Source organism: Pelobates fuscus, chromosome 7 (assembly GCF_036172605.1).
Source record: "Pelobates fuscus isolate aPelFus1 chromosome 7, aPelFus1.pri, whole genome shotgun sequence".
Classification (NCBI taxonomy): domain Eukaryota; kingdom Metazoa; phylum Chordata; class Amphibia; order Anura; family Pelobatidae; genus Pelobates; species Pelobates fuscus.
This window is the reverse complement of record NC_086323.1, coordinates 125,910,434-125,934,925: the sequence shown is the minus strand read 5'-3', so window position 1 is coordinate 125,934,925 and position 24,492 is coordinate 125,910,434. Positions and strand designations below refer to the sequence as shown.

Genomic DNA, 24,492 nt, shown 5'->3' with positions numbered 1-24,492 from the left:
TTTCCTGTCCCTTGTGTCAACCCCTTCCCTTGTGCCAATCCTTTCCTGTCCTTTGTGTGCTTTTACCCCCATCCCCTTTCCAGGCCCTTTCCTTGTATTCATTCTGTGCTCACCTTTTAGAGGACGCAGAATATCGGGAGCAGGTTTTTCCATCCCATGCACAGTATGGGTCCCTGGCAAGACAGCAATCCGCACACGCCTCACCGTATACATCGCAGCGATGGAGGGCTAGGTGCGTCACCCCCGAAACAGATGAAACATAAAGTTGTTGCTGAAAGAAGGATAAGTGAAAGATTATTAATCATTTCCTTTTGGACTGAGAAGCCAGAAGCCACTAAAAAGTTGCAGAATTTTAAAATGACATATTGTAATCCATGCATATTACCGCACGGACATCCTTTGCTTATTCTTTATTAATTATTTTGTTAGACTGCGCCTGCGCCATCCCTATGTGTTCCAAAGTACAGGAAATGCTTGTTTGCGTTCCACTTAACCATTTAACCGTTCCACTTAATTAGTCTTGGTTGCTTCGGTTAGTGTTCTTTTTGAATTTTTTTCACTTGTTTCTTTTATTTTTGTTTTTTCTTGCAAATTCTGTAAATTATTTTGTCTCTCCCTACTCTGACACAAAGAGGTAAGTCATGGATTGTTGCTTTTATAGATATTTTTTGTGATTTGTATGATTTGTGTTAATTACTTGTGTTAATGATATTTACTTAAGTGAATTATTGTTTGACCTTTTTATGCACTGATTGCTATATATACACTCATGTTTGCTTTGTGGTGTTAGCTTGACAAAGACCTCATAGTAGGTCGAAACGTTGCTGCTCTCTTTTTTGTTTCATTAAAACTGCCTGCGGCTTTAACCCCTTGAGTGCCTGGAGAATTTCTTTCATACTGTAATCCATGAACACCATCCAAACACTCTAAATAACACAATTTTCGTAGAGTCGGATCTTTGGGGATAATGGTATTATTCCCATCCATTGCTATGTTACTTTAGCAGCTGGAAAACAGGCAAAAAGTTTAATTTAGTTAGACAGTACTTCTGCAGTATCTGCAATGTTTGCTTCTTGGCCACTCATTGGGATATAAACATAATTTTTTTTTCTTACTTGTGTATCTGTCGTAATGTTTTACCACCTATTTAAATCTCTTATAATTGAAATATATATATATATACTTTTATACATATATTAAATAAATATCAACTGTAAGGAGAACTTTAAACAGGTGGTAGATTGTGTAAAAGAATATCGTATCTTTTGTGGAACTGTAATTATTTGCTTGGTTTTATTGTTTGTTGGCAAACTCTAGGCAGCATATTCTGCCATTTGTTTTCCAAGCATGGGTAATTAAAGCCTGCTGTTATTTTAAGTGAGCAATATAAACTGCTTAAAGGGATGCTAACAGCTAAATATGAAACACAAAAGCATGTTTCAAATATCCAGTATTTCAAGTCAGCGCATGTAAAAGCAATTTCCTCGTTAAACAGCCCTTGCTAATTTGAAGCCTTAAAATGACAGTAAAGCTGTGTTTACATCCTGAAAGCAAAGGGTAAATCTCTCAAATTGCTGATCCTTGAGGCAGGCTGCTAGGGTTTCAGATACCTAGACAGGTAAACTTGTGTTTAAATTGTGATTGTTTAGTTGTTTGCATAACTAGGGCATGCAGCTGCAATATAAATAATAGGAAAGACATTTGGACCTCACAGTCTTCCTGATTTCAGAATTCAGATGCTTAAGTACTGTCTGCATAGTACAAGTGTACAGCGTGACAGCGCCTAATGGTGCTCTCTCGTGCTGTGCTGTCCTGGTGAGACAGATTATTGGGAGGCATTCCACAGCCACCAATGCTCAGATAGTGCTTATGGTGCAAGCTGTGTAGTCCACAGGCACAGATTCCTCTGGAAATCATTTTCAAGAGGCTTGACAAAAATATGGGTACCCCAGAAACCCAATATCCGGCCTCTGTGCAGTAACGCGGCTAATGTAAAAGTGAATTTATAAGCAAAGCTAGAAAGGGGGTTGACAAAAACAAGGGGAACAGTGCCCATAGACTCTTTGCAATACAACCACTACAGCAAGATGTATGGTGCTATTTTAACTAAAGGAACTTTTTTAAATTGACCACGTTATCAGTCAGTCAAGATAATCTGTTGCTCTAGTTGACAAATGTGGACGAAAGAGTCTCTGTAACATCAAAACCCCAATGTAACATAATATGTAACATGACAGGTATGATAATTCACTTCAAAGCAAAAAAAACATGCAAGGTATTCTTTTCTCTGGGATCAATGTGTTAGTAAAAAAAAAACCTTCTGCTAATCTGTGTTGAAATCAGAGGTTGTTGGATTTAGTCCGAGAGGTTTTAACAGCTTTTCTTTGAACCTGGGTTTTGTTAGTGATGCAATTTAATTCTGTGCAGGTATGGGAAACATTGAACCAAATGGAAGACTGTAGAAAATATACTTACACCTATTTTCTGGACTTCAACAAGGAATTGCTAATTTAGGACCATAATAGCCAAACTGGACTTATTGTCAAAGTCTTATTGTCTTTTCTGTTATTTTGATATTTGTTATTTTGCAATTTCTTGGTGAATTTCATAAAGTTAGCTAAAACAAACCGGATGGAGAATATCACTGATATAAAAGTATCCTATGTTCTGGTCCTGATGAGTTTAAGAGCTTTCTCTGTTTAATAGCATTAACACCTCCAAAAAAATAAGTATTCTGAATCCCTGATTACAGTAATTTTATCAAAGTATGAATCTATTCATTGAAAGCCATTATTTGAACCCCCACTGTCATTTTAAAGCTTTGATAAACTAGATGTATAAGGGTTGATTTCTTTTGGAATTTGAATATGACTTGGTGGAGCATCTTCTGACATATCTATGCTCTATATAATAAGTGTAACCCTCAGGATTATCTACAAAAGTGAGAATTGTCGGGTATTCAAAGTGAATTTCAAATTTTAGACCAAATAGCCAAACTGGAAGTATAGCTGACTTGGAGTTTCCTTTTCAGTTATTTTGTCCTTAAAGGAACACTCAAGGCGCCATTATTACTTAGTCAAAATTAAGTGGTTATGGTGCCAGAGGGTCAATGGCACCAGTGGCGGATCCAGAGCCTGACCTCGGGAGGGGCACTTGCAGACTATTTAGAGAAATAATACAGACACAATACCCACTACAGCTCAGTGTAGTGGTTATGGTGCCAGTAGTGCCGGGACCCCCTCCCAGAGTAAGTAATCAAACCGTTTAAGAACAGTTTGACAACTTACCTGAGCTCTGCTTGGAAATGGGGCTGTAGTAGGGCATAGGAGCAGGGGTGCAGTGTGTGTGTGTGTTTGTGTAAGAAGGACTGTGTGAGCAGTGTGTGTGTGTGTTTATGAAAGTTGCAGTGTGTACGTGAGGGGGGCAGTGTGTGTTAGGGGGCAGTGTGCGTGTGTGCGTTGCAGTGTGAGTGGGGGGGCAATGTGTGTATGGGGGTAAGTTTGTGTGTATGGGGCAGTGTATGTGTGTGGGGGGCCAATGTGTGTGTAGGGTGTGTGCGTGTATTAGGGGCAGTGTGTGTATGGGGGCAATGTGTGTGTATGGGGGAAGTGTATGTGTGTGTATGGGGGCAGTGTATGTGTGTGGGAGCAGTAGTGTATGTGTATGGTGGGCAATGTGTGTATGGGGGCAGTGTATGTATGTGGGGCAATGTGTGTGTATGGGAGCAGTGTATGTGTTTGGGGCAGTGTATGTATGTGGGGGCAGTGTATGTATGTGGGGGCAGTGTATGTGTATGGGGGCAGTGTATGTGTATGGGGCAGTTTTGTGAGTGGGGGCAATGTGTATGTATGTGGGGGCAATGTGTGTGTATGGGGGCAGTGTGTGTGTATGGGGGCAGTGTATGTATGTGGGGGCAGTGTATGTATGTGGGGGCAGTGTGTGTATGTGGGGGCAGTGTATGTATGTGGGGGCAGTGTATGTATGTGGGGGCAGTGTGTGTGTATGGGGGCAGTCTATGTATGTGGGGGACAATGTGTGTGTGTGGGGGCAGTGTATGTGTGTGTGTAGGGTATGTGTGTGATAAGGATGGGGGGCTTTTTTTTAATGTTTTTTTTTAAATTTGATAAAATTATTTTATTTTATTTTTTATTTAAAATATACATAATGTCCCCTCTCCCTTCTTACCTTTGTTTAGGGAGGAGGGGGGACATTTCTCGATCCCTGGTGGTCCGGTGGGGAATCCCTGGTGGTCCATGTGGTGAGAGTGAACTCTAGCCCCGGTCTCTAGGGCTAGAGTTCACTATCGTGAGATCCGGAGCGTTGCCATTGCTCCGTGCTCGCGAGAGAAGGACCTGGAGGAGCTGCAGACTGAGCTCCCCCGGGTCCTCTCTCTCCCTCCTCTGCTGGCGGTCAGCAAACAGTGCCTGTGGACCGGAGAGGGAGTCCATGAAGGCCCATTGCAGGGCTGGCGCTTGGACAGCGCCAGCCCTGCATTAGCCGGCAGGGGAGAGGGAGAACCTCGGATTCTCGGGGGGGGGGGCAATTGCCCCCCCCCCCCGGATCCGCCAGTGAATGGCACTGGCTTATCTTTAGGGGTTAAACCGCTTTTAAATGGTCTGTCCCGATGCCAGATCTCCCTGCATGTCTCCCCTTCCATTTGCTCAAAATCGTTAAACCTGAACGCTCTTGTAGCATCGTGCAGTGGCGCCGCTGATTGGCTGAGATCGCTCTCAGCCTATCACGTACCTTTTTCAAGCCAGCTTTATAAATGTAGAGTCACTGATTGGCTGAGAGAGGGAGCTTACTGCTCTCAGCCAATTAGAGGCGCCACTGCCCGATGCTGCAAGTGCCTTCTGTTTTGCAGATTTTGAGCAAACAGAGGGACATATGGGCAGAGAGATCCAGCACTGTAACACAGACTTTTTGGAGTCAAACCGTTTGAAAGGGGTTCAACCCCAAAAGTAAGCCAGCTTCATGGACCTCCTGGAACCATAATAATTTAATTTCAATTAGGTTATTATGGTACCCAAATTGGTCCTCTAAGGCAGACAGATAAGGTTTTCTTCTGATACAATAATGATGTGCATACCACAATATTCTGTATGGAGTAAATATATACATCGTTTATAATTTTACTCATACATGCCTATTGGCACGTACTGGTGTCCAATGTGCCTTCAATGATTAACTGAGGGAACAGGCACAGAATTAGAAACATTATCCAAACCAGACACTTTCCAGCTTGGCTATGTTAGACTAAAGGTTCCCTTACAATTAGCCACAATTTCCATTACATTAAATAAACTGCATATTTGATTCTGTTGTGCCAAAATAAAGTAACACTTCTCCTTTAAGACAGCCATTCTTCCTCTAGCAGAGATACAGTGATATATTGTCTTTATGAGACAGGGGTCTTGTAAAAGGTAATTATTGGGTATAATTTCTAGTTAACCTCTCTAGTATTGTAAGAGGTCATGCAACAGTTGACCTTTCCCACTATATAAAGGTCGAATTACCCTCAACCTCTCACAGCCTGTGTTACTCACCCTCTTGGATGAAATCTTCATGGATTTGATGGGCGCCGGTACCTGAAAGACAGAAGAGTATATAGATCAGTGGTTTGGGGGAGGCAAAGAAGTCAAACAAAGGATAGCTTTAACTTGGGAATGGACAGGGCTTTGTTTGTCCACGCTCTGTCTAGACTAAAGTTGTCAGAATTACAGATCTAAGTTGGGATACTTCTGATTTAAAAGGCAGCCTCACATCTCCCACATTCTGCATAAATATGTAACCTTAAAAAAAAGAAATATATAAATCTCCCTATCTCTGCCCATAAATTATTTAACTGCATGGGGTTAACTGCAGTGGAATTTTGTCTTTCTTTACAAGCCTCCCGTCCAGGTCTCATTAATACCAAGCAATTTTAATTTATTTGTTTTGGTTACACTAGCTACATTGGGGCAATGTTGATGATTTTAACTCCTGAGCCTTATTTGGGCAAGTTGCCACCAGCTACCACTCCTCCAGAACCACCAGGTATCAGTCTTAGAAAGCCAATTAAACTACAAAAAGAGTCAGCCAGCCCGACAGTGAGTTGAGAGTGCAGTGCTACTGGTTGCAGCAGTGCCATTCGCCCCTTGCTACAGCAAACTAAATTATGTCCCCAGTAAAAAAACAGTAAAACGTATTTCTTATCACAAGAAACTAGGCCACAATCCATGGGTTGATAAAACTTTGCAAACAGTGTCCGCTATCCAGCCAATACCACAAATAAAGTTCCAGGGTCTAGCCTCACTCACTACCAGACTTGGAAATGTGAAATAGCCTACTGCACAAGGTCCAGCATTTCAGTTAATAAGACAAGTCACGTTGTGCACAAAAGAGACACGGAACTGGGTCAAAAACAGGAAAATAGGAGATATAATGAAGACAATACTGCAAAGTTATCAAGATCCAATATAAATCTGGGGTATGAATAATAACCTAAATCTTCACTAGACTCAGGAGGCAACAAACATAGTCAGCCACACGCAGACCCAATTACCAGCATTGCATCCCCAGGACGTACTTAGAAACCAGAGAATATCTGAATGTACCTTTCCTGTTTAAACATTATGTTATTATTATTATTGCAGATGGAAAACTGGTACATTTCCCCAAAAATGATACTGCTCATTTTTACAATTTCAAATAATTATTAAATTTGGTTACGCTAAATAATGTGATCGCCAAAATAAAAGAAAGTTTAATTGTCAGTAAAGTTTAAGATGTTTGACTGCTGGCAGATGTGTTCCCCAGAGATAATATATCTCTTCAATAATAGATTTAAATTTTTCATAAATTCCATTCATGATTCTTATTAAAACTCAGCTGCCTTATATTGGCTACATCACCATAGCAACAATGCAACATATACTTATGTTTTTCCCAAATTAAGGAGAGATAGTGAAAAGGTGCCTTACGGCACATACAAGTTGCAAGTAGGTGCACGACGGTCCTTCATCAGGAGTGACATTACATAACTGAAATCAAAGCCTTTAAAGAACAGGCCTTAATATATGAAATAAAATAACACATATTGTGTTCCTGTAGATACATGAATGACTTAGGAATTTTAAGCAATAATAATATTTAGTTTTCTTGCTAATACTTCTCAATCACCATTTAATCTTTCAGGCACAAAGGGTGTTAGTGTTAGAAGGTTGTGCAGTCTGTACAGCTCATAGTTTGTCACATTTTGAGGCTGTACACATTGACTGGCATGACATCTTTAGGGATCATTCAACACGACATTGCAAACTGCAATCAGCCATACTTTGTGCATTGGTAGCCCTGAGTGAGGCTAGCTAGAGAGATCCATGTCACTGCAGGCTGACCCATCCTGTCCTCACCCTCACCCTCATAGAGTCACAGCCCACCAAACCCCTGTGGGGAGTCCGAATTCTTACCTTCTAATTTTTACAATACATTTTTACAATAAATAGGCATAAAAGGTAGTTTGATTAAATGCAGGTTTACTGTGCTATTCAAATTCTGCAATAAGGTTTGGTGGCATTTTCAAATAAACAGAAAACAGCATTCACGATGGTGGATTCAGATAAATAACAGAGATCAAGATTCATTGCCTTCATATTTTATTTTATTTTTTTCGGTTTAGGCAAGACTTTCATTTAAACTACCTTCCCTTCCACTGCCACTTGCCAAAGAATTCAACGTTAGGGCTACTAAATTCACAGCGCAATTAACAATGCCTTATATCTTTTTTATATAATGGCCCCTAATATCCCCCTATATCAGAAGGGACACAAAGTACCAGAACAGACTGCTATGTATCTCTATGTAAGTATTTCCTCAAATCACTATACTGTGAAGCCTACAAGGATTCTATGTAGCAAGCAAGTGTAACTGGTACTTTAACTTTGGGAGTTGTAGTTTTTAGTGTGAGGGCAAATGGAACTTTCTGGTGTGACTGAACAACAATCCCAGCATACCACCATCTCTTAACACCAACTCTTGGTTCCAGGTGGGAAGTATATGTGCATTGTGAGCTCTGGGGCCTCAGTGTAGGGTAAGTGAAGGGTTTTTTTTTTTTATATGGCAGGAGACAGGTCAGTGGGCACATCCACCTAACAGCATTTAGAAATGGGGCTATTTGACCAAAGCCTTTTGAATAAATACATTATCCACACATGCAGACTGTTTCGACTTTCCTGAGCAGTCCTGAACCCATGTCCCCATAATCCATTCCCACAATGGATTTCGTCACTATATAATGTTTGCTTTTGCTCTATTATATCAATGCACTATATCTATCAGGTCCAATTATGAATTAAAGGGCTACTGTATACAGTGTTAAACAACTAGTGGCAAACAGTAGTAGGGACATCAGTCATATTTGTAGGTGATATTTCTGAATATTTTTTAAAAGGAAGTTGGTGTGTATTGACTATATGGTTTTGTTGCAGGACATTATCAATAAGCTTTGTTTTACTTATTTATTTAGGCGTCCTGCCTTCCAGTTGTCTGTTTTAGATAAAATAAACCCTCCCTCCAATATACACAGGAGATTGTGAATGTCTTGTTGAGTATGCTTGACTTGCCCTTAGTAACTAGTTGCACCTGGGAGAGAGGCAGCCTGACTGCTGAGATCAGATTAGGAGGAAGTAAACCTGGCTTTTGGATTCAAGGGTCATTTGTAGTTTTATGTGTCTGGAGATGTCAGGGTCTCTGTTATAATCAACAAAATGGCAATGGGTTGATTGTGGTTTATGTAAACACATGCTGCTAAATCAAAGGGTCATGGCTGGTGCAAAGAGTTTCCGGAAGCGAGTATAAAATAGAAATACAATTGAACGGACACATTTTGGAGGCAGAAGTCATGTGATGACATAATTAAAGGGATATTGCAGTTGACACTACTCTTTAATGTGTTATTGGCACAATTTATTCAAAATGTGGAACAAAAAAAGTCTCTTCTGTCTGAATGTTAACGGTTGCTGCCAATCTCAAAGGTTTACAGAAATCAAGAATAGGCTTAAATGTTCTTCTGTATTAAACCATTTTTGAGCAGCTCGGTAACGGGTGTCTGGGGGACCTCATTTTTTAAAAAAAAGAATTTTGTAAATTGCACAAAAACAGTTTGACACAAAGTGATAGTTCACATACCCTATGAGTATCGTAAACACTGCAACGGGCTGTATTGGCTATGATGCTATGATGCCCCTTTAATGCATGAAGATCTTTACAACATTTTCTGGCCTGCATTATATATCCGCAAAGTATCCACAATGATAACCCCGGGGTGCAAGCTTTTTTGCATTTATAGTTGGATATGTGTGTGTCTATATAAATATATATATAGCATTCCAGACTCTGGCACTCAACCCCCCCAAAATATATTGAATATGAGTATATTACCAGGGTGCCTCCAGGCCAATAAATATGAAGGTAGAAACAGGAGCACTCACTTGGATTTTTCAAACGTGTATTAACAGTCTTAACACAAATCTACATCAACGTTTCGACCCTTCAGGGTCTTTATCAAGCTTGATAAAGACCCTGAAGGGTCGAAACGTTGATGTAGATTTGTGTTAAGACTGTTAATACACGTTTGAAAAATCCAAGTGAGTGCTCCTGTTTCTACCTTCATATATATATATATATAGAGAGAGAGAGAGACACACACACTTTTATCTCAAGTAGTTATTTTTAAAAAATAAATGTGACTAGATATATCAAAGATTGAACAAAAAAAAAAACACTCCAAATTCTGATGTGATTAATGGCACCATTTTCTCAAGCCGTGATTTCTGATGACTTAGAAGAGATTACTCAAGTGTTTTTTTGTTGTTTTTTTCACTACTTCACATCCCTGGTGAGATTCCGTAAGAGTGATTTTTCTCAGCCCCTTGATAAATTTAATGGAGCTTTTCTGATGAAACTACTTGTAAACCGTTCCTACAATCACCAAGGGGGTTTATAGAATTTAGGATTTGATGTATTTCCTAATGATAGCTGCCAGCTTTATGCAGAGGGAATGTATATTTAAAAGTGAAACGTAAAACAAACAATATGCATGCAGCATGAAATCGTCCCAGAAGAGTAATCAGAGTTCGTTATCCTTTATAGAGGTTTGCAATGTAATTTTAAATTTTTTTTGATGCGCGGTGATACAGTGATATGTTATCATATCCCAGCACTACTGTGCAGAAGGAGAAAGGACGCAGTCAGCACCTTGTGGTAAGGGGTCCACCCAGGAGTGATACTGTCTGGTTAGGGGAGATTGTTCTAGCTCCTTGACTGGACTGCATATCTCTAGCGGGCCCCACGCCTGTCCCTTACTGTGTTACTGGTTGTACCCGCTGATGGTGGCACTGAGCATAGCATATACTCCAAGAGGCTTGTCTTGACCTCAGCATTTCTATTGAGAAGGAGGGGTGGGTTATGCAGACTCAGGATCTTCTCTGAGTGCTAGATGCCCTTGTGACAAACAGATTGCTGGTTGCCACGTGTACCTGGGGACCACCACTAAGTGTTTGTTATTCTCTTTAACAGGATTCAGAAAACTTGTTATCACTACCCATCTCACTGGTACTCATTTTTATTAATTTCAGACCACTAAGTTGACACTGAAGGGAAGAGAACCTTGTGGATTGAAGATGTTCTACACCACTAACTGACCAAACTGTCTCACCAGCCTCTCAAAGCACCAAGTGAGGTTAAGATAAACAAACAAACAAAAACACACATTGCAATATGAATAATATCATTTTACAGATAAGTGGTTGGATTTGTAATTGTTAACATGAAACCCATGAATCCATCCTTCCTTACATTTCAATCACTTTTCCACTGAAATTGTCCCACCTAGATACAAGTTTGCTCTCACCAATGTCACGAGTTCCTACATCTTTTAATTTTCATAAAACACTGGTGTTGGTCAGGGTAACGCTTTTTGAGATGCCTCCCCGACTTCAAAAACATACTATTCCAGTGCCAATGCCAAGTTCTCCCTGAATCCCAATCTTTCTGGGCTATAACACTATTCTTTGCCAGAGGGGGAAGGTCAGAGTGGATGGAGTGGGGGGAGGATAGGGGCGGCATATAGGGTAAGTGGTGCCATTGGCTGCCAATTTTACACGTTTGATCTGGGCTGCCTAATAACGCTGCTGGAGGTGGATTTACACCTCCAGCAAGGAAGGGGCTAATTTCCGTATGTGAACTTTTTCAAAGCAAATCGTTCGATATTCAGACTCCAGGCACTATGACTACTTCAAATGACTGAAATGGTCATACTGCTTAGAGTACCCATCTCTGGCCTCCTTTTCATTTTGGTTATTGAAAGACTTATACTTATCTTACCTTAAACACCTCTACTTCTTCAAGAATGAGTTCTTCTGTCTCCAAGTCATCTTTTGGGAGTACTATCACCTTTTGCACAGTTCCATGATCTAAAGGTGTTGCAACAAACATAGAAAATAGGTATTTAATAAAGTTTCTATACACATATGCCTGTATTGCTTATCCGGTGTATGAGTACAGCAATATGCTGTGTTAACTCCAACCGTGCCTCTAACTAATGATAGAATTTGTTTATCTCTGCTCTTGGCAGAAAATAAGAAAATATATATAATTTACAACACACATCCAAGAATACAGCATGTGTTTACATTAAAGCATATGTTGCGTGTATATGCAGTATGTGAAGCAAACCTTCACAGACGCGTCTTTATTTTTAAAAAATATTTTTTAATAATGTGAGTTTAGTGCTTTGCTAAAGCTACTGCACTGGGATCAACTGCTTTGGGCTTCTATTTAATCGGGTTTATTGGCAGTCCACCTGGTAGTCATTTTAGGCATACATGTTTGCTCACTAAATTGTGATGATTTTTTACTAGTCTGGTTTTAACTTTGCATTTCAGTTCCCCAGTTGCCACAATTAACTGTTTAGGGAATAAACTACTATGCTTTAAATAAAATAATAAATAATAGCCTTAGTTTATTTTAGCAAACACAAGTCTAAAAAGAAATGATAATTTTATGTAAACAGTGCCGTATTCTGACAGTTTATTCATGCTTGTGCACATTCGTTTATTCTTGGAGGAAATGGCTCTGTACCATGGTTTGTCATACTGTGCACTATCAAAAATAAAGAATGTAAAAAAAATAATGATTTCTTAGTCCAATGACTTAAGGTCGACTGAGCCAGATATCAGTGTGATAATAGGTATACAGCCATCCTGCCTGTTAAAATGCAATATTGGGTGGCATATTTTATCCTACTGAGCTAGGAACATCTTAATTTTCGTTGTCAATTCTTCACAATCATCTTCAGTTGGTAAAAGAAAAAAAAAGTAAAACGGACAGAACTATGAGTGGGAGCATAAGCAAGGATTACTGATTGTAGTTTTACATTTGGGGTGCAGTTGTCCATTACAGTGCTACTTTATCTCATTAGTAGACCGTTCTGAGATTTATTCATGCAAGTGGTATATATCTATGAAAAGGAGATAGCATACCTGTGCCCAAGAAAAGCACTTCATAACGCCCATCAGCTGCATCTACTTGGTCCACAGCAATAGTGGTAAATCGGTAGTTGACGTTTGTTCGGACTAGTAGTGGTTGTCGGTGAACTGGATACACATGATTGAACATAACTGGATGGGTCCTCATGAAGTTTATGACTTCATCTGGATAATCCTTAGTTGACTTCATGGAAGGTGTGAATGTACCACCAGGACACTGAAACCAAGAGGGCAAAAGCGTAAGCATCGGTTAAACTTGATTCTTCTTCAATGGAACAGGAATGAGAGAGTTCACATCAGTAAGTATAGAAGAATCCTTTTTAGTGCCAAAGTTAGGGTATAATCCACAATGAAAATGATTTTGATTTAGGCATGTCAAACATGCTATTTTTCTTTAACCCCTTAAGGACACATAACATGTGTGACATGTCATGATTCCCTTTTATTCCAGAAGTTTGGTCCTTAAGGGGTTAAGAAGAAGATTTTCTGTGAACAAGCCATGGATTGAAAGGATAGTCTTTGTTACAAAAGATATACTAATGAAGTGAAAGCAAACGAAAGCGCCATTTGTAGAACTAAATATAACTTTATTATTAGCCACATCTACTGGCCCATTTTTTTTGTGTGGAATGCCTGTCTGTGCTACTAATCTATACTGTACCTTCCATCTCTAAATGTATTAAGCTGCTGCTTGTATGATTTCAGAAAGAAACTTGGGTAAAAGAACATTAAGCTCAGGTGTAAATGATAAATAGACGGGTTCTCACCGTGCCAGGCCGGGGATAGGGGATCTTTCCATTGTACTGCATCCACTGGTAGTTGGGTCCTTCTTTATGAGCGAACGGCCCATTGAAGACCATACGGATGTCAGCCATAGAGTATACACACACTGCCGATCCTTTAAACACAGACCTAAACAGGAAGAGAACAGGGTGTTTGTAATGTGAGGAAGCAATGCATTGTGAGTCGGTATGGAAGAGAATAAAGTGGGTCTTAACACTTACCCAGAGGAAGAGAAGACAGCGTAGATGACTGGGTTTTTGGTGTCCTGAGTCTGTTGAATGAAGACGTCCTCTGTACAATAAAAGACCAAATTCATAGAGTAGTTATTAATTAAAGTGGTTAACGAAGAAAATCAATATGTTCAAATTCTTCCACATCCTTGACTGCAGGACCTTATTTCCAGCCAGCCTCCCTCTCCACTTAGTAACTTACGCAATTCATCAAAGTGAGTCTCAATTCCATCCTCTCCAGGTACCGAACATATGAGCCGAGCTTTTAGAAATGTGCTCCATTTGTTAACCAGACAGCAGTGCCCCCCATCATCATTCTGCAGAAAAAGAGTTTATTTATGTATTGCTTATAAATAGTAGTCATTGGTATCCATTGTAAATAACATGGCTCTTAAATTCTAACTTACTAGGCAGACTCGACCAATTCGGGAATATATAGCAGGACTGTGCGGTGAATCTGTAGATTTCTCACGGAAGAAAAAATACAGCTTGTCATCGTTCCTCTCAGCGCTGTCTGGAATCAACTGCACATGGACAAATGCCGGATCTGTGATTACAGGACATGGTTTACGTTAGTACATCAGATGGTCAGTACTTCAAAAATCAAATGCAATAGTAGTGTGCAAATATGATACTTACCATTGAGCCAGCGTGAATTGTACTGATCTGTTCTCATGGCTGCTTGTTTGCCCATCGCTCTGAAAATGGCAGCATCCGTACCCATGAAGTCTATGTACACTCCGGAGTACAGTTCCTCATCTGTAAATAATGAGAGAGATAGTAGAGATACATAACATTCCTTAATATGCAGAGCCAGGTGGCAGCAGACATGCCCTTACCAGAAAGGGCAGCACTTGCACTCTGGTGGCATAACTGTACCAGCATCGTCACAAAGAACTCTAAACAGATTCTACGTCAAGGCACAATGGCTTGGGCAAGAGACAACTCCTCTAATACAATTTAAACATTGTTTTAGTAATGGAAGTCTTTGAGAAGGCTATGTAGCAAGAAGATGAATCCACCGGCTAGGGTAGAGGTTGGGTCGAAATAGCACGACATAGTGTGGCTTACTACAGGAATAGCGGAGGCCCTGCAATCCCCAAGAGACGGTTAGGTGGTACTGGAATTCATTAGAGGAAATTACTAGAGGTCACCGCTGAGCTGGTGTTGTGCTCTGCTTTTTCTACTGTACAGTAATATTCATCACAGATTCTTTCAGTGGCGTACACTGTGAGTGACGCTTATCTTGTTGGCTCATAGCCCGGCAGCTGCTCCTGATTAATTAGAGAGTCTCGACCTCGGATTGTAACGAAAGCTCTTCAGGTGGGGGTTAGGGGGGTCACACGGCGGGTCTCTCTGGGGGGGCAGCGGATTAGCGGGAGTGAGATCTGGCAGTCTTCCCTCTTGCACCCCCTCCCAAGACCTACAGCTGCTGCACTACACTGTCTGTCTATTAACCCTTTACTTGGTTAAAAAAGGCTATGGGGAAAAGTGTTTATCAGAAATCCATGGACACTATTCCATTGTGGCGACAGAGTTTTTGTTGTTGCTTGTGTTTCCTTTCTTTTGTATAGGTTATTTTCAAAATAAAATGGAACAGGGAGTTAATTAATTTTGTGGGACAGGGAACACTACAAGCACCTTCGCTATCTATGTACTCTGCATCGATTGTGATTAAAGAGGCTCTTCTATTCTTAAACCCGTGACCTGGTTCTGTAATTTCACAAAAGGATAACTGTACTTCTTCTTAACTGTATAAGTATGTGTTTTTGTATGGAATGTGCCTAACAGCTTTCTGTGGGAGACTTTATTTTGCATCTGTGCAAATACATGCGCACTGGTAGCTTCATTCATGAGGAAGCATGAACAAACCTATTTAATGAGCTAATAGAAGAGGTCATAAAGCTTTTAGGAGCCTGTTGACTATTGGCAATCACATCGTTTTATAAATGAAACTACTTGCGACTTTTTCTACATATCCAAAAGTATGCTGCAAAGCAGAGGTTTATAGGATTTGCAAAATGCTCACACTAAACTAATGGGAGGACCCGCATTGCCTAAAAAATTCTGGTGAAGACAGAGGCTACACATTTGCAGCAAAAGAGGAAAACTCAAGGGTATAATTCCAGTGTAGACGGAAACGACTGTGTAAGAAGTCAAGTTAACATGTTGTAAAAGCCAAATTATACAGAACACTGCAAGTAAATAGTCTATTCTAAAAACAAATAGGACACTGTAAGGTTTATTAGAGGGATAGAAGAATAGAGGAGACGTTACACATGAATGACAGCCAAAAATAGCCAACATGAAGAATTTTTCAGTGTTAGGGCTGGCCGAGTATTGTGGGAAATGTAGTTTAAAAATGGTGTTAAAAGCCAAGGTTAGTTATCAATGAATTAAACGCTTATTGACTAAAATGGAAATTGTGGGTGTAAGGCAAGATACTCAAACTTATACATTTTACAGCTATTATTTTTTACAGCTCGGCTATTTTGGCCTTTAATTCGCAAATCCGTTGTCAGTGCTTTATTAAGTGTACTCCGTTGCAGAAACGAGAACGTTTAACAATACAAACATGTTTGAAAGCAAGTGTATTAATAGAGTCGTGGGATTTTCAGTGCAGAAATGGAAGAGCTTACTATGGGGTGTAAGAGTGTCAATGTGAGTGCCACTTACTGATGAGTGCAGAAACACTGTCCAGTTTGGGGTCGTATGCACATTTTCCTTTCCCAGACTCCAGACGATCTGTTTCCAAGTAAAACACGTAGTCCTGGGGAATAGGGATAGGCCAAGAGATAAGCAAAACCTTTTCATATTCTACATCACAACAATGCTTTTAATGCTCTATGCAGGAACTATTTACTAAGCATGTAGAAAGCTTTACTGTAAGTCTTTTGAAAGTAGAGGTCAACATATTCAATAAGTCTCCATGAGGGTTCGGAAGTATGTGCTGCATGGATTTCTAAGTGTTAATTTTTAAAAATCCTTTGTAAAGATAATTTAACCATATCTATTTTCTTAACAAAGTGAACTGCACTAGATGGACCAGAGAGATGCAATTTTGTTAAGAGAAAGAAGTCCCTTTGCAGAAGAGGTTAAAAAAACAAAAAAATATCCTCCAGATGTTGTAGAACCAAACTTCCATCATCTTTTGCCAGCCTTACAGCTACACCATCTGGGAGACTATCTTTTGACTACCTCTGCTTAACCTGAACACAGAATGCAAGTTAAAATATGTTTTGTTTTCCTTTACTGCAAACATCAATATGGACATACCACAGACGTCCTGGAGATGATCTGTTAGAGATGATCTGTTGGCCTAGATGGTACAGGAGAAGAAAACCACTGGCGCAGGTAGTGTTTTACAGTGTTTCTCTCTTAGTCTGTGATCAGCAGAGCTTACCATCTAAAATGCTTATACTTTTTTTTGACAAATAAGTTCTTCTAGAACAGGGCTTCCCAACCCAGTCCTCAAGTACCTCCTACCAGTCCAGGATTTAGGGATTACCCAGTTGTGTCTAAGGTGTTTATTTTTTCTTCTTCTAAAAACACCTTGGACACAACTGGGTAATCCCTAAATCCTGGACCATTAGGGGGTACTTGAGGACTAGGTTGGGAACCACTGTGCTAGATGCTTTGATTGCAATATAGATGTAGCCTAGGAACCCTATTGAACATCATGAAAATGTAGTTACTTAATATAAATCTGTAGTGCCGAGATTAGCGGTAACTACACTGGAATATACAGCAACTAAGGTCTTGCAGTGCTTATTGAATGGTTCAGACAAGCATTCTAGTGCTTTTCCCCACTGGAGGATATTAGTGAGACTTGGAACAGTGAACACTTGTAGAATGTAGCTTACATCAATGAGCCATGACAGAGTACTATGGGTGAAAATGATCTGTAGACATTGCTAAAGCCCATGATTGAAAGCTGTGTGCCAAAGCAATTGGTGGGTGATTATAAGCTGGTCCTCTAACTGATACTAATGCTTGTCATTTGCTGTTCTGTATAACAAAATGGGTGTTACTCTTTGGCTCTGCTAGAGTTCTTGGCTAACCAAGATTGAGTCAGAACATACATTGTGGGGGTACTTCTTTTTTAATTATTATTTCTCTAAAGGAACACTCCAAACACCATATGATGGTGAAACATCTTAGACAGTAGACCGTATGGTGGTGAAACATTATAACAGTGTGGCTATGATAAAAATGTTGAGAATTGGGAAGGTGTGGGCTGAGAATTTCCATTGCTCAGAGTCATAAGTATAGTGCAACCATGCTTGAGGTCTCTACAATGGTAGGTTTCCTATATCACTGTTTAATGGTGAGCATCTGTAGGCTTGAGTAATCAACTATCCACTGTTGAGTTTTACTACAACTTCCAATGACGAAGAACAATGGTGATTGTGGTTGCGTCAACAGTTGGAGAGCAGCCTGTGACTCAAAACTGGGGTGTCTGTTTTAAGGATCAGTAGTTTTGGTAAACGTAGTCATTCGTTGGGACGCCCGCTGTAACAGTTTCTGGTGTCACATCGAGAGGGGGGTTAATGCTCTCATTTCCCCTGAGGGTCAGGATGGGGAAGGGAGCTTCATGGCCCCTGAGGATAGCCCCACCTTGTGCTCTGCTGGTGCTGGGCTGAGCGGGGAATCAGCAGCTCTGCTCCCTCGTCCTCCTGGGGGCGCTGTATGACTCAGGTCTGAGGCCTGGGAAGAGGAGCATGGCAATAAGAGTTAGACCTATAGGTAGGTCAGTGAGCAGGCGGGGAGTGGAACACCGCCAGGAAAATGTGTGTGATACACGTGACACAAATGGTGGACACACAGAGACATAGATGGGGGTTCTGTACTTAGTCCTGGATGTTAGTTTAGATGCAGGACAATTTAAGGTGAATAGGATGTGATAACGCGCACAGACACGAGCAGCATGCATACAGAGACGTGGGCAGTATCTTTGGTAACAGGGAAATTCATGCACAAGTTTGAACAGGCGATTGTTACACATGAACAAACAGTTGAGTAATGCAGGTAAAGACACAATGAATAATACACTTTGACAAATGTGAGCAAAGCAAATGGACAGATAAGTGGTAGACAACCTGAAAATCATAATTTTCTGAACTTTTTTTTTCACAAATCACCAGCTATAAAGTGCTCCTTGAAATCACCAACAGACATGCCCTGCTCCCACAAACCACCAACAGCCATGCAATGCTCCCACAAACCACCAGCTGATGTACACTACTACCACAAGACAACAACAACAACCATGTACTGCACCAATAAACCACCAGTAGCCATGCACTGCTCCCACAAACCACCAACAGTTGTACACTGCTCGCACAATCCTATAGCAAGCTTAGATTGTGCACCCATACACGTTACAAACAAACTATCATTAGCTGCTGCTGCAAATTAATAGAAGCCTACAATATCTTTCAATATTTAGCAACAAGCTTGCATTACTGTCTGTCTTAATCCACTTGGCTTGCTGCCTATCATGTCATACACAACATTGTCCTCACAAATGTCTTATTTGATTCACCTGTCTCTGCCTGCTATATACTCCCTTGTGTTTTAAAGATTGCCCTTTATTCATACAATTAAAAGCACACAGCCACTGTTTCTATCACTACTGTGTGTACTGTCATAAAGAGGAAATATAAAAAAAAAAATCTCTTTCCTGTCACTTCATTCAATCCAATGAAATTTAACAAAAAACCTACTTATCTCCAAAGGACAAAATCAGATAGTGAATCAGTGTACTGTTGCGCATGAGCATGTATCAGGAGCTTTGGATGTAGGAGCTCATTGGCATAAAATGCCTTTGCAAAATGGTCCTCAATGCCAGTACCCATATACAGTGAAGATAAATAGGTTTTTACTTGCCTTGACAACAAATTTCACTCAGAAAACACTGCAAACGTGTCTGCTGGAGTAAATATAATAGGAGCTTTTACAAATAAAAGTGACACATTTCTTCTTTAAGGTAAATTTATTTAAAAAAAAAAAAAGAATTTTAAGTTTCATACTTCATTTCTTAAACGATAAGGGATAAGTGGTTTTCCTTGGCACCCTTCACTTCCTGTCTCCTATTAAAGCAGTTTCCTCTCCAATGTAGTGCTCTTATGAGATGTGGCCCACCTTTGCCAACCATAAATACCAATGATATTTAAAATACTAACATTCACATATCTATGAAAATAAGTTTTATTTTCTATAAAACCAGCTTGAAATTTAACAAAGTTGCTAATATTCAGATTACACCAGGTAAAGGCTAGCTTTTGGGAATCTAACTTGTGACCGAGATACTATTCTGGGAGCATTAATCACCGAGGTATCTCCCTAACTATACGAAAATATATTTTATTTCAGTAGTTTCTCCTGAACCCGACTGCCTTCATGATGCTGTATAGCTTTTCACTGATAATCTCCTATAAACATGCAGTTACTTCACAACTACACCAACAATACAGTCATACTCAGAGATTTAAAAAACACCCTACTCTTCACCTCCAAATTACAAAATCACAAAAAACAGACAATAGCCCTTTTACATAATTCCTGCAAAAAAAAAAAAAACAACCTATGTGACACTGCTTCTTTGGTCATATTCTGACACTAAGCTATCGGTATTTTATGAAGTAGGAAGCCAATATGATGTCTACCCTTAAGGTTCTACAAAATGCAGGTAGAGTTTATGGAGCATTTAATATTATAGTTTCCAGTGGGAATGGTTATCCTTTTTGTGGCACTGGTATAGAGAATTGCATTGTGGTACCTGTGCTTTGCGTCCACGGTTAATGTAAGTGCACACAGGATTATAGGCCCCGGTGCCGCACACGTACAGATGAGTCCTGTTCCAGGGCTGGATCAGTCGAATAAAGTTTCCGCATTCTCCCTGTGTGTGAGAAAGCACAAAGGCAGAAAAGGAGAGAATGACATTGAGAAGGAAGGAAGAAAGACACAGGAGGACAAAGACGTGGTCAGTGTAAGTGATGAAGAGAGAGGAAGAAACACAGAAGATAATGAAATAGTTATCTCTGGCATGGTGTTTGGACATGTAACAAGATACAGGTCACATTTTTTCTATAGTTTATTGCAAAATATCTAGAAGTCAAATATATTCTCCTTTCAATGCATTTTGTTTTTCCGATGCATGTTTGATTCTGATTTATGATCCGTGTCTCTGCTTTGTCAGTGCATCCTGGGTCATGTATTCTAGATCGATCATCAGTGTCTTTGTGTGTGCAATTCATTCAGGGCAGTGATGTGTCTGTTGCTCTGGGATGTAATTGTGATCTGGGATAATGTCTGTGGTTCTATGGGTTTTAGTGCTGTTGCTCAATGCTGGTGATACATTCTGAGCACTGATAAATGTGTTGTTTTTTCTGGCAATGCATTTTGGGTCCTAATATATCTGTGGCTTCATGCAAGCAATGCATTCTGGGACCTGATATACCTGTGCTCTCCATGTATATTCTGTATTCATGTACACCTAGTTGTCTTAGTGATTCTATATTTATACACTGCTCCCAGAGTTTGTACATTTAAATGCACTCTACAAACTATTAAACTACTCGTTTTTCCTGCTTGTCGTTCTGGCCATGAAGTGCTGCTTTATTGGACTGTGTAATTCCGTACTGCGCTGTGCTCCTCATTTCCACAGTTTGTTTTTTGTATTTTAAATGCTATTTTGAAATACTCACATTACTGTCTTTCCCAGATAACACACACTCCTCGATCCTTTGAGGGGATGCTGGCCAATGAATCTGCAAATACAGAGAGTCCCCAGTACATAGTTATTTATGGTTTACAAGGGAAAATAACCTTTTGAGATAGCATGAAACAATTTGCCTATCCAACTGAGCTTCGAGATTGCATCGCAGGGCCATTTAAAGGTGTGATATATACAGCACTACTCCTAACACCTGCACGGAATTTCTTTATTTATTTGCTATGTTTGATGGAAAAGAATTCCATTTTCTCTGACAACAATGATTTCCAACTGATCTCTGATATTTTTTCTGCTCTATAACGTCACCAGATTCAACATGCAGCGTCTGTGAAATGAAATCTAGGTTGCTGGTATTAGTTTTCTAAGGGTACTGTTGCAGATGTTTCAGATAAAAGCTGTATTTTGTCTTTCTCGGCATGATGCAGTGCTGTTTTCTATTCCCTGCTGAGGCTGAATTCATGGCAAAAAATATATATTTTTTTAATATCTTTTAATAGCTAAAGGGAGCACACCTGGTCACCCGCTGAGAGCTGTAGATAAAAGCGATGAGATTGGAATTACTGCCGAGAATACAGAATATTAGATCAGTCAAACAAGATTCACAGTGTAGAAACAGCCTCGCAGTGACGGAACAATCAATCGGCCTCACTCTACAGAACCACTCTCGCAAAGCAAGAACAATTAGCAGGTCTCTCAGTGCAGAACCAGCTTCTGCATCCCAATATAGGACTAATCGACCGGTCAAGTGGCCTTTCACTGTAAGCCAAGGTAGCTGGCATAACTGTGCTGAAACAAATACATGGCCTCACCAAATTACTAACCTTAAAGGACCACTATAGTGCCAGGAAAACAAACTTGTTTTCCTGGCACTATAGTGCCCTGAGTGTGCCCCCACTCTCAGGGTCCCACTCCCGCCGGGCTGAAGGGGGAGTAAGGGGGTTAAACACTCGCCTTTCTCCAGCGCCGGGCTCCCTCGGCGCTGGGGACTCTCCTCCTCCTTTGGCCGTCATCGGCTGAATGCGCATGCGCGGCAAGAGCTGCACGCGCATTTAGCCAGTCAATAGGAAAGCATTCTCAATGCTTTCCTATGCACGCTGGCATCTTATCACTGTGAAAATCACAGCGAGAAGCGCGGAAGCACCTCTAGCAGCTGTCAATGAGACAGCCACTAGAGTCTGGATTAACCCTATTGTAAACATAGCAGTTTCTCTGAAACTGCTATGTTTACAGCAGGCAGGGTTAATCCTAGATGGACCTGGCACCCAGACCACTTCATTGAGCTGAAGTGGTCTGGGTGCCTATAGTGGTCCTTTAAATGCAAGAACAATTTAGTTGCCTCACAGAGCCAGCCTCCCAGAGACGGACTAGTTAGCAAGTGTTTGGTTCAGGATGACTAGTGCAGAATTAATCAGCTTGCTCAGTAGTTAATAACTATTAATGAATGAAACTACTAGCAAGTGTTTAAGTCACCTTTTGAATAAGACTAGTTTACATGCTTGTAACTGTAGCAATGCTATTTCTATATTATTATAAGCCTTTACCACTTACTGATTAGGAGTTTAAGGCTCTGCACATCTTTGCGATTAAGAACAATGGAATGGTCTGGATTGGCTGAGAATTCTCAGATTCTTACGGGTTTATATTTAGAGGGGAACTGCAAATGTTTGGTGAAAATATATGAAATGGAAAACATTACTCTAAAATTTGCAGTTCCTCTATCATTTTGTTTTGTTGCGTGTTGCTGTTTTATATTATATATGATGTAGTATCATTTGTTGTTTTGTGTTGAGTATTTGGTGACAATATGCCTATAACTGCAGTGGGCAGTTATGATGTTAAAAATAGCAGAATACTTTGCCCGTGATACTTACAATTAGAGGTTCGCGGTTGATATCCTGAAGGTCAAGGGACAAGATGAAATCTTTGCTTCCCACATACATCCGATCATGATCCTCATCTTTAAGAAGAATCCGATAGTCTGTTGTGTTTAGCAGGAAGCTCAGGAAGTGAGCAGTGCCCGAAGCTTTGAGTTCTGAAAAAACAGAAAGGGTTAAAGCCACAATAAGAGGGAGAAGGACGTAACGGGCTTTTTACTAGATCAGAAATGACCGTTAATAAACAGACAGTTGTTAAAACACATTCTGAAAACAGAATCTTGGGAGTTAGTCCGCTAAATCAAGAATTGCTAAATTTATGTTGAAATAAGCAGATTCACTTTTAAAAGAACTTTTAAATGTCGGCATAAAAAATTTATAAAATAATGGATGAGAATGATTAAAGTTCCAGCCTATCCCAACTTGAAGACAGGTAATTCCTAACCCTAAACCTCCAAAACTCCACAAGTGTACAGAACTCCTAATCCTAAACACCCACTTATGTTACAGATTCCTCTTAACCATCCCAGGAGGCTTACCATAATGGCATCATTATATACGACATTATTAATTGTCATTTTGTTCATACGAATGCAATTATATAGTACTAGTTTGCTATAGCGATACCGACATGTAAAGCTTTGCTGTTTGACGGTGACATTTAAAACCTATACAAATAAGCCAATTTATAAAATCCAGTATATATTTCAGAATATTTAAAAATATATATATTTTGTTTATTGAGGTTTTTAAGATATATATATATTATTTTTTTGACACATAGAAGAAAACATAATGGTGAGAATAGAGCATGCAGGCTCCAAAAATAGATTCACATTGTATTAATAAATATCCAGGATTATCATAGCTCGGTCAATGGCAAACAAACATTGAAACCATAAGTTTGGCTATATTTTTCCTAAATTTTTCAACCCTCTTATCAATTCTCTACAAGTAAGTGGGTAAATAAATGAAACATGTATATAAACCAGGCACATTAAATTGAATCAGATGAGACATGGAGGGATATAAAGCAGTCTGCAAACCCAGATTTTAATGAACTGCAGATGATAACAGACTCAAAGAGGGTTTGACTACCAGAGAGAATTCTATTTAGGGGACACAGGGGCAGGAAACGGTTAACTTGGATTCGATAAGCAGAGGTTAAGTCAGGAGTTGAGCTGCTGAGAGCTGTATGGAGGTGCACTAAGGGCGGAGGGGTTAATTAAATGTTAAAGCGATGCTGAGTGACCCTAGAGAGCAGGACATGTCTAATTAAATTGGCTAACTAGGCTCTAGGGCCTTTTAGGAGCAGACAGCAGGAAGCAGAGGAGCCTGACACC

The 24,492-nt window shown here is 40.0% G+C and overlaps 1 protein-coding gene across 9 annotated transcripts in view; it reads right to left on the bottom strand.

The window, feature by feature from the left end:
• SEMA3F (semaphorin 3F) overlaps positions 1-24,492 on the bottom strand; it is an 85,120-nt gene that overhangs the window by 5,765 nt on the left and 54,863 nt on the right. For 8 of the 9 annotated variants that reach the window (XM_063426587.1, XM_063426589.1, XM_063426590.1 and 5 more), the window contains exons 3-16: positions 23,147-23,307; positions 21,247-21,309; positions 20,319-20,438; positions 18,155-18,244; positions 16,214-16,307; positions 14,177-14,296; positions 13,945-14,084; positions 13,740-13,854; positions 13,529-13,598; positions 13,292-13,436; positions 12,519-12,741; positions 11,362-11,450; positions 5,547-5,588; positions 114-271 (exon numbers count right to left, since the gene is read on the bottom strand). In XM_063426587.1, coding sequence (XP_063282657.1) covers positions 114-271; positions 5,547-5,588; positions 11,362-11,450; positions 12,519-12,741; positions 13,292-13,436; positions 13,529-13,598; positions 13,740-13,854; positions 13,945-14,084; positions 14,177-14,296; positions 16,214-16,307; positions 18,155-18,244; positions 20,319-20,438; positions 21,247-21,309; positions 23,147-23,307 — 1,630 coding nt within the window. The remainder of the gene's footprint in view (positions 1-113; positions 272-5,546; positions 5,589-11,361; positions 11,451-12,518; positions 12,742-13,291; positions 13,437-13,528; positions 13,599-13,739; positions 13,855-13,944; positions 14,085-14,176; positions 14,297-16,213; positions 16,308-18,154; positions 18,245-20,318; positions 20,439-21,246; positions 21,310-23,146; positions 23,308-24,492) is intronic. The other variant, XM_063426595.1, reaches the window with a different exon arrangement.